The sequence below is a fragment of the Populus alba genome, chromosome 12, assembly GCF_005239225.2.
Source record: "Populus alba chromosome 12, ASM523922v2, whole genome shotgun sequence".
Taxonomy (NCBI): Eukaryota; Viridiplantae; Streptophyta; class Magnoliopsida; order Malpighiales; family Salicaceae; genus Populus; species Populus alba.
The window spans coordinates 10125350-10136372 of NC_133295.1; the positions used below are offsets into that span (position 1 = coordinate 10125350).

An 11023-nucleotide genomic window follows, 5' to 3' on the forward strand; every position below is an offset into this window, starting at 1 on the left:
AAGAATAAAGACCAAATCTAACAAATAAAAAAAATTGAAGAAGGATGAGATTGAAAAAAAATCTAATTTCATAAATTATTTCAAATAAAATAAATAAAATTAAAAGAATGGGGATCAAATCTTGTGGATTAAAAATTTCAATTAAGAAAAGGATAAGAGAAAAGCAAATAAAACAATGAGGACCAAAGTTGATAAAAATCAAATTTTAAGAGATAAAATTGAAAAAAAAAAATTTAAAATAAAATATATAGCAATCAAAAGATTGAGGATCAAATTTGATATAATCAACAAATAACAAGATAATTATTATTTTTTTGTAACTTCTAGAAAGTGTTTTCTGCCAAAGATAAAAAGAAAACACTTTTTTGAAAAATAAGTCAATTTTTTTTTAACTAAAAAATATTTTTCATTAACTAACTTTCGTAATGGTAAACAAATACAAGAAATTTTAGAAAGTGATTTTTAAGAAACTATTTTTCATGAAACAAATGGGGCATAAGAGGAAGATAAAAGTTGAAAGAACCATTAAGAAGTATAAAGCAAGACTTGTCAACGGTTTCAAACAACTAGGAGTGGACTATTTTGATACATACTAACCTATATGAAAAATGGTTTTTATATAGATGTTAATGGCCATCATGTAATTAACAAGTTAGAAATTCATCAATTAGATTTAAAAACAACTTTTCTAAATGGTCTATGTAGTACAATCCAATGGTTTATTGTTAAAGGAAATGAAAATAAAATTTCTAAACTTGTCAAGTCATCATATGATTTGACTTAAGATTCTAAATAATATCATGAAAAGTTTAACAAGATTATATTGTCAAAAGAGTTTAAAATCAACAAGGTTGATAAATATATTTATATAAGAAACAAATATCATTATATGTCTCTATATGGATGATATGTTAATCTTAAACAAAAATTAATATATGATCAAGTCTACCAAAAAAATATTAACTAATAAGTCTGATATGAAAGACTTAGATTTTATAGATATCATGCTAGAAATAAATATTACGAGAAAATCTCATGGTTATATATTGTCTCAATCATATTATATTGAGAAAAATATTATATTTTTTTAAAAGGTGATAACAATACTATCAAAACACCAATGGATACAAGTATATATTTATCCAAAACATAATGTAAAGAATTCTATGAATAAATATTATATTTCTTTACTAGTTTAGACCCCAAAACCCTAAAATATGTTGAAGGGAAAAAATCATAATTCTATCCCTCTTCTCTTCTTCTATACTTTTAATAGTGGGCTGATAGCTATTATAGTGATGTTGTCGATGTCGGTTGTCACATCGATTGTAGCCTTTAACAACAGCTGTATTACTACTGCTGCTCATGTTAGCAATGTGGGGCAACAACCCTCATACTGCACCACTTGTAGCTTGAAGCTGCTATCTCATACAGTAAAAAGTTGTTAGTAGCGTTATGGCTGCTAGTGCAACCATGGTGAGTTGTTGTTGTTGCTTACCAATATTGAGATTGTCATAGTCAGGTGCACCAAATTTGTTAGAGTTGCTGCTAATGGCGTTAGAGTCATTAAAAATAATTTTTTATATATATTTCAAAGTGGATTCTGACCGAATCTAAAAAATCCAGCCACATCTTATCGGAATATAATTTTGCACACAAATATAATTCCCAATTAAACACAATAATAATTAAAACATGCAGTCAACAACTTTAATTATCTAAACAATGGCACCACTATTAATATTGGGTTTCTTAAATACAAACATGCAACATAAATGGTAAATTTTAAAGAATTTTAGGAGTCCCAAGATCTCGTTAAACAATCTATTGTTATTTAGGGTTTTACCAAAGATTACCCAATATCAAATATTCTTTTCAGCTTTGAATAATTGTGTTAAGATTGTGTTATCATAAACCACAAGTCGTTCAAGTATTTGGCCTCTAATGATAATACACATGAACCACCATTGAGAATTCTCCTAAATGCTTTTAAGAGATATGATTATTATGCTTATGAGTTCTAGTTCTTTTTTTTTTTTTGTTCTATAACTCACTTAGTTTTTCTCTCTCTTTGTTGTGTGTATACTATACTGAAAATAAAAGGCATAACATTTTATTTATAGGAAAACTTAAAAATCCTATAAATGACAAAAATATCAATTTGTCCCATGAATAATATCGCATATATTATTTAAAGATAATTTTAGAAATTTATTCAATTAAATCTCTACTTGATTTTTTTTCTAAGTCTAGAATTGTAACCTCTTGTATTAATTACATTTTAGTCCCTAATTTCTAAAACTTATTTACTATCAAGTTACACTTGATTAATAATCCTAGTTTAATTTATATCTAATGGTTCTTATATGTGTGACCTATTAAGTTGACCCAAATATAAATCATAATTGTAACAACCCCAATAAATTTTCCACCAATATATTACGAAAATTCATGATGATTTTTTTTTTCAAAAATTTCGGTAGAGTTTCCCCTAATTTAGCTTGTCCCAAGTTATCGACAAAATCAACATTAGTCCCTAATCAACCATTTCCACAATTCAATGTTCTTATTATACTCCAACATATCTAAATCAACAATATTTCACTTTCTCTAACATATCAACTCAATGAATAATTATTTTGCTAAAATGAAGAAAGAATTATCTTAACCATGAAACACAAACCATAGATTATGGATTTAATATAATCTTTTAAGTACAGTTTATCACAAATGCTATTAACTACATGTGCTTATATATATATATATCACCATCATAATTAAGAAAATATTTACATAACAGAGTACAAGTTAAATAAGCTAGTCCATTTAAATTCATACATACCCAACATTATAATCTTTAAAATATACAGATAGTAATGTTATTATCAATAATTTACATATCCAAAAGATTTACTGGTAATAAAAGTAAATTCTAAAAACTACTAGGAGACGCGGTATTGAGATAAACCTGCATAATGATTTAAAAGATAATCATGATCAATTAGAGCATTTACATTTGCAATAACATATAAATCTATGCATTATTTACTCACAAAATTTCCACATTTACTATCATCTTCCAAGTACTATTCTCAAATCAATAATCCAAAATTTAAATATGTCCACATCATAGAACTTTAGTTCCAAACCAGTACAACTGGACTACCAGCACTAGTTTCATACCAACACAGCTGAACTACCAGCATTAGTTCCATACCAGGATACCTGGTCCACCAGCTGCCCATTCACAGGGCACCAGTTCCATACCAGGATAATTGGTCAACAACTGCCCATTAACAGGACACCAGTTCCATGCCAGGATAACTGGTCATCAACTGCCCATTAACAGGGTACCAGTTTTCCATTTCAAAATAAATTATCGTGGGAAAATCTACTAGCATTCCATATAAAATTTCGTTGATTGAGAGAAAATTTAAATATCTAAAGTTCAAAGAAAGAAAAAATATTCAAGATATTAAACACCTACCTGGTGTTTGCGTCCTGCTAGCTGAACCTGTTTGCTGAGTGGTTCCTGTAGCCTCGTCCACTCCTGCAGGTTCATTTCATTACCAATTAAATTTTATTTCAACAAAATCAACTTGTCATCAATTTAATTATTTCATCAATAACATCACCACAAAACCACTTTACTTATCAAACCAGCAAAACAACTCATTGCTAATTTAATTATTTCATCAACACATCACCACAAAAATTCATTTAATTTTCAACAACAATATCAACTCATCACTAACATAATTTCTTTATCATCAATATTACTTCATGACTCATTTAATTATCACTCAACAATATTAACTCATCACTAATATAATTTCTTCATCATCAATATTATCACATAATTTATTTAACTATCAAACAACAATATTAACTCATCACTAATATAATTCCTTCCTCATCAATATTACCACATAACTCATTTAATTATCACTCAACAATATTAACTCATCACTAATATAATTCCCATTTAATTTCCTCATCAATATTACCACATAACTCATTTAATTATCACTCAACAATATTAACTCATCACTAATATAATTCCTTCATCATCAATATTATCACATTATTCATTTAACTATCAAACAACAATATTAACTCATCACGAATATAATTCCTTCCTCATTAATATTACCACATAACTCATTTAATTATCACTCAACAATATTAACTCATCACTAATATAATTCATTCATAATCAATATCACTAATATAACTCATTTAATTATCACTCAACAATATTAACTCATCACTAATATAATTCATTCATAATCAATATCACTAATATAACTCATTTAATTATCACTCAACAATATTATCTCATCCCTAATATAACTCCTTCATCATCAATATTACCACATAACTCAACAATTAATTATTGATCCAACATTTTCATTCATTTTCTTTTTCTTGGCCGAAACCTCTCCTCAAAAGAACCCATAATGATTTTTTCTTCAATTTCACAAATTGAAACATTACCCACTATTATTTCATTTATTAAAACATTAAGTCATCATAATTTCATAAGTTAACCCATTAAAGCTCACAACTCATACCATAATTATACACTAATACAATTGAATAAAATCTTAACATACTAAATATATCAATTTAATTGAGAGGAAGAGATTTGTTACCTTTTAATTCAAAGAAATAAGAGATGGAAAGCTTGAAATCACCAAACAAATTTCTTTCCTCCTTCCCCCCTTATTTTCCTCTCAATGCCTCCCCTCTTTAAAAAAAAACATCTTTTGTTTCCCTTTTGAGATTTTCTTGTTCAAACCCTTCCTAATAAACTTTAATCACTAGTTATATCTCCTTCCCTTTTTTTTTTTTTTGAATTTATTTTGGATAAACTTTGATAAATTTCACTCAATTCTTTTTCCCTCTCAAGCCTTAACATAGCCTGCCATTCCCCCCTTAAAACCACTCCCTACTTGTTTTTATATTTACAAGTTTTCCCCCCTTTTTCATTTAAGTCCTTCATTAACTTATATATATATATATATATAATATATATATATATATATATATATATATATATTCCCCCCCCCTTCCTTTTTTTTGTAAATCAAGAATACAGGAATTTACCCGGGAGTTACAATAATCCTAAATAAAATAGGATCAAAATAAGTTAAACAAATCAATGTATTATCAATTTAATAATTGATTCATTTATATTTGAAGATCAAATACAATGTCTATCAACATGTTAAGATCCACTAAATATTAGAAAAGTTATAAGTGATTTGACTTAACCTTTTATTGACCACTTTCTCATTGTAATTATTATTCCTTCATTAACAATATTTTGATTTAGATAGTATAGCATAAAATATGTCTACTCTGTCATATATATTTGTTATTAACACCATTATCATTTATTCTTTCAATAAAATTTTAAACTCTTTTTAAATCTCATTTCACCTTCCGCAAGAATTTACAATTAATATTATTTAAGAACATATAAAATATTTTTTTTCTTTCTAATTCACTTAAGGTGATGAATCATCTTTTGATCATTCAAATACTTTCATATAGTTCATGTTATACCTAATATTTGTCTGCTTGTTATCCTTGATTAGAACAACTTGTAGTAGGATTAAAGTATAACATTCCTTATATAAGATAATTTAGTGATCTCAAGTCTAAGGATCACTTACATAACCATCATGTGAACCATTTCATAGACAAATGTGATTTCTTCATAGGGAGTTCTCGTGTAGGCTAGTTTAGTGTACATGTCAAATGACAAACACCTATTTATTAGTTTTAGACATCCCTCATATCTAGGTTTATGAGAACAACTATTTCCTTTCATAAAGAAAATAATATGATATGTATCAGTCTCAACGACTCTAATTAATATCTAGTTTTAATAGAGCATTAATTAGAAATTTTTAGAAACATTATTTATGAGAACAACTATTTCCTTTTATAAAGAAAATAATATGATATGTATCCCTCATAGACAAATGTGATTTCTTCATATGGAGTTCTCATGTAGGCTAGTTCAGTGTACATGTCAAATGACAAACACCTATTTATTAGTTTTAGATATCTCTCATATCTAGGTTTATGAAAACAACTATTTCCTTTCATAAAGAAAATAATATGATATGTATCAACCTCAACGACTCTAATTAATATTTAGTTTTAATAGAGCATTAATTAGAAATGTTTTGAAACATTGTTTTGATGCAATACAAATTCTATAATTATAACTTTATAATTTTCTTTACAAAATATTTTTGTTTTAAGAACTTTATCTTTACTCTAGATTTATTATTTAAATATTAAATTCATTACTCAGATATCTGATAAATATTAAAGATATATCAATCTCAATATCATGGTAAATGTGACATAATCAGTCCACTCCCATAAAAATCATACAAGTTTTATAAATAAAGCATCAAAAGATCAAATGAAACAGCCACCTGCATCAATTATTCATCACCTAATACATTTTCAAAAAAATATGTTTAGGTTTGTAAAAAGTATAGAAAATTTACCTTCGATAAATAGGAAGTATATATAACGAGTAATTATCTCTTGGTGATGAAACCAAGAGGGAAATCTTAGACTCTCCCCTTGATCTTGAGGTAGTAAATTTCTTCCTTAATCTAGCTTGTGAAATCTTCGAGCACAAAGGTTTTCTTCAATTGGAATCGAATTAGCCAAACCTTTTGTCGTGACTCTTGAGTGCTCTCTGAAACCAATTCAGAACCTGATTTACATTTCGAAATTGGTGTTGTTTTCTTTTTTTTGGAAACACATACAACTGCCCCGGCTTTGACCCTTGTTTTCCTCAGTCTTCACGTTGTCATCCACTGAGATAGGATTCCACCCTCTCCACCAGTTACCAACCTGCAAGCATGCATATATAATATATATATATATATATTGGATCAAGGCAAGAGCATGCCTTCCTTATCTTCACACAAATTTTTATGGTTGTCGGGTCGGGTTAGCACTTGAGCGGCTCTGTTTCTTTATTTTACAAGTTAGTTCTTCAGAGCATCAAACAGAGTCTATGGATAGTAATAAATTGTATTCTTGTAGTATTATAATAATTCAAGTGATCGAAAAGAAATCTTAGTGCATAACACTAACATGATTATGCGTACAAATTATCAAACTTAGAGGATTATCATTAAGTACGATCCTTCTTTCAGTGCTTGCGAAGCATGTTCCCCTTTCACTTATTACAGCAATGAGTAGAACAGGCCCGTTGGCCACACAGGTTTGCTGCTTAAGTGAACTACATACACGCCCACCTTTTTAAGGCATAACTTGGCTGAGAAGAAAGCATCTAGCTCTACTATACAAGACACACATAGAAGTGCCTTTTTTTCCCTCTTAAATTGCACATATTTCCTTAGATATCTACTGCATAACGAGACGCCAAGAGAGACACGCACAGTTAACGAAATGGGCAGAGAAGTCATGGCTGTTATGAGTGTTCTCTTCTTGATTCTCTTCTTATCGTTCTCATCTTGCGAGGTATATTAACCCTCCTCTCTTCGTTCTCTTCTCTTTATAATTAATGCATGTACAGTTACATATTTTAACGCATTATTGTTTCTTGATTTAAAAATGCAGGTTTCTTTCGCCGCTACAACTACAAGTAGCCTACATAAACAAAACTTATCCACCCCACTTAACCCATTGTCCCCAAGAGCATCTTTGATCCGTTATTGGAACAAACATATCTCGAACAGCCTACCTAAACCACTGTTTCTCCTCTCCAAAGCTTCTCCACTCAGTGCAATAGACTCGGCGATCCTCACTAAACTTGCCACTCAAAACTCTCTTTCCTTGCACCTTGACTCATTCTGCTCTTTAGCCAACTTATTTTGCTTCTTTGACACAAAACAAAGTTTACGCAATCATGACCAAGATTCCAACTTTGCACTTTACTCCAACAAGCGCTTTACGAACTATGGTGGATCAAGACTCAGTGGGGTCGACTCATTTAAGAACTACTCCAACGGGTTGAACTCGGTTGCCGACTCTTTCTTAAGATACAGCCGTGAATCTACTGGCCATAGTGAGACATTCACAAACTATGGTAACGATGGAAATGTCGCCAATGCAACATTTGGCAACTATGGCTCTGCTGCCACTGGTGGTTCTGGCACGTTCAAGAACTATGATAACCGAGTCAATGTGCCTGGTCTTCGATTCACTACTTATGCCTCAGATGGAAATGACCATAAGCTCTCCTTTTCAAGCTACAGTGATGAAACAAATGTAGGTGCTCAAGGATTCAATAGCTATGGCAAGAAAGGAAATGGGGTTCCATCTGAGTTCATATCCTATAGTCGAGATTCAAACGGTATTGAATCTAAATTTACTGGTTATGGGGAGTTAGGTAATGCAGCAAATGACTCTTTCACTGGTTATGGAAACTCGGGTAACAACCCACATAACAACTTCAAGAGTTATGGAAGTGGTGCAAACTCTGCTATTGATCGCTTCTCAAGATACAGGAACGGAGCCAATGTTGGTCAGGATTCATTTCAATCTTATGCCAAGGATTCAAATTCGGGGAAAGTGAGCTTCGCAAATTATGGAAAATCATTTAACCCTGGAAATGATTCATTCATAGATTATGGCAAAGGTTCAAAGGGTGTGACCACCATTGGGTTCAAAAGTTATAGTCTTGATCGATCATTCATGGTTTATAAAGATAAGGGTGTTACATTTGCTGGTTACAGTAACACAAGTAGCATGCCGAGTGACAATGGCGTTTCTGTAAAAAAGAGATGGGTGGAACCAGGGAAGTTTTTCAGGGAATCCATGTTGAAGCAGGGGAATGTTATGGTAATGCCCGACATTAGGGACAAAATGCCAGAGAGGTCATTTTTACCCAGGTCAGTTGTTTCAAAATTACCATTCTCAACCACAAAAATGGCCGAGCTCAAGGACCTTTTCCATGCGTCGGATAACTCAACCATGACGCGCGTGCTTATCAACGCACTGGCCGAGTGCGAGAGGGTACCAAGCCACGGTGAGACCAAGCGATGCGTTGGTTCTGTCGAGGACATGATCGACTTTGCAGTTTCGGTCTTGGGCCACAATGTGACGGTCAGGACCACCGAGAATGTTAAAGGGTCAAAGAAAAGAGTGATGATCGGATCGGTTGAAGGGATCAACGGCGGACAAGTGACCAAATCAGTGTCCTGTCACCAAACCTTGTACCCGTATTTACTGTATTACTGTCATTCGGTACCCAGAGTTAGGGTTTATGAGGCGGACATTGTTGATGTTGAGAGCAAAGAGAAGATCAACGTCGGTGTTGCCATTTGTCATCTCGACACATCAGCTTGGGGTCCAGAACATGGAGCCTTCGTTGCCCTAGGGTCCAGCCCTGGGAAAATTGAGGTTTGCCACTGGATCTTTGAGAACGACATGACTTGGACCATTGCGGACAGAGGGTAGCGCTTGCTTAGTTTATTTTGAAACAGTTCTTGATTTGATTCGTAGCTTTCTTTGTCTCTGAAAATTGTTAAAGGAGAAGAAGTTGGAATTTACTTTTGTGTTCTACCATCGATGGCTTCTCTATTTGCAAGAAAGAAATCATTTGCTACGTGAATCTTGGCTTTCCAATATGAGATCAAATCTCAGCTTATATTCTCTTGCTGTGGGTTTATGCACAAGATCAATCATTAAACTCGTTCTTCCCAACGGAGATTCCCGACAGCCAGACTAATTAATCGCTAATCACCCTGCCCATTACTATTTAAGAAACCTTTCAAATACAATCAATCAACAGGCTAGGATATTTGAACTTTATTTTACCTCATTGGACGTCGAAACCTTATAAGAACTCTGAAAGCAAAGTTTTTGCTTCTTTTTTAATTATAACAGAAGAAAATTAGTTTGCCGTATGCACTTGAGGTTTGCTTTGCCATAAAGCTGAAGAAACAAAAATACGAGTAGAGACACAAAAGCCAAGAAAGAATTCCAATATTCCATTGCGGAGGTAGGTGAGTTAGGGTTCTTATTTTGAAGGAACAAAATCTTTGCTGGGTTTGGTCTTGTCCGCCGTGCCTGTGGCTTCTAGCATTGACCATGACCAGCAAGCAGTCCCTCCAGCTTCAATCCATTCACTAGCCACATCCAACCCCCCCTGTCTGTGTGTTTCTAAACTTACTGAGTTTATTTATTTTTTTAATTATTTAAATATATTTTTAAACAAAAATTATTTTAAAAAATAACTATATCATATTACCGACGAATCTCTTAAGAATTGAAGTGCGCGTGTTATATGCAGCTGATTGCGCAGTCTAAAGTAAACAGCACGCCATGTTTTAGCAGCTTTAGAGTGAAACCCAAGATACGTTCCATCAAAGTGCTGGCTTTGATCATGGATTTTGATGGTAGCACAGTAGATTGAATGTTTTTTTGCTAGCTAGCAAAGTGAATGGACGGGCCCCACTTAGGGAATGTCTGGGAAAGCTGAAGATTTTGTTTGCTACGGTTTTTGTAGTTGTGAACAAAATGGCTTTTAAGATATTTTTATGCTAATTTATTAAAAAATTTCATTTTGTAAAATTTGATATTTTTGGATTTTGAATAGATTGTAGAACAAATTTCAGAATTTCAAAACATTTTTTTCCATTGGATGTTGAAGTGGAAGCTATAAAATTACCGAAAGCTAACGAAATGAGCTCTAGTAAGTAGCATACATAATTAATAACCCTTATAAATATAAATATTTCATCAAAGAAAATCAACGCATTTTTTTTTTCATTCTTGAGAAAGAAATGCACTCATAAGGATACAGATCACTAGAGACTTATTTTACACACAATTAAGTGTTGATGCATAGTTGCAAGAGCATGCGCATGAGAAGGCTTGTTAGTTTTAATCATTGCTGCTCAAATTCAATGGCTACAATTGTATTATTAACCCAAGTATAATTATATCTCTAGGTCTTTTTAGATATTATTTTTAAAGTAGTTTTTTTTAAATATATCAAAATATTTTTTTATTT

At 31.6% G+C, this 11023-nt stretch overlaps 1 protein-coding gene across 1 annotated transcript; it reads left to right on the forward strand.

Annotated features, from left to right (window-relative positions):
• The first annotated feature begins 7321 nt into the window (after positions 1 to 7321).
• Positions 7322 to 9619, forward strand: LOC118044818 (polygalacturonase 1 beta-like protein 2). Its single transcript, XM_035053302.2, has 2 exons — positions 7322 to 7524; positions 7624 to 9619. Exons 1-2 carry the CDS (start codon positions 7453 to 7455, stop codon positions 9463 to 9465), a joined length of 1914 nt encoding a protein of 637 aa, XP_034909193.1. The 5' UTR covers positions 7322 to 7452; the 3' UTR covers positions 9466 to 9619.
• Positions 9620 to 11023: the final 1404 nt, after the last annotated feature.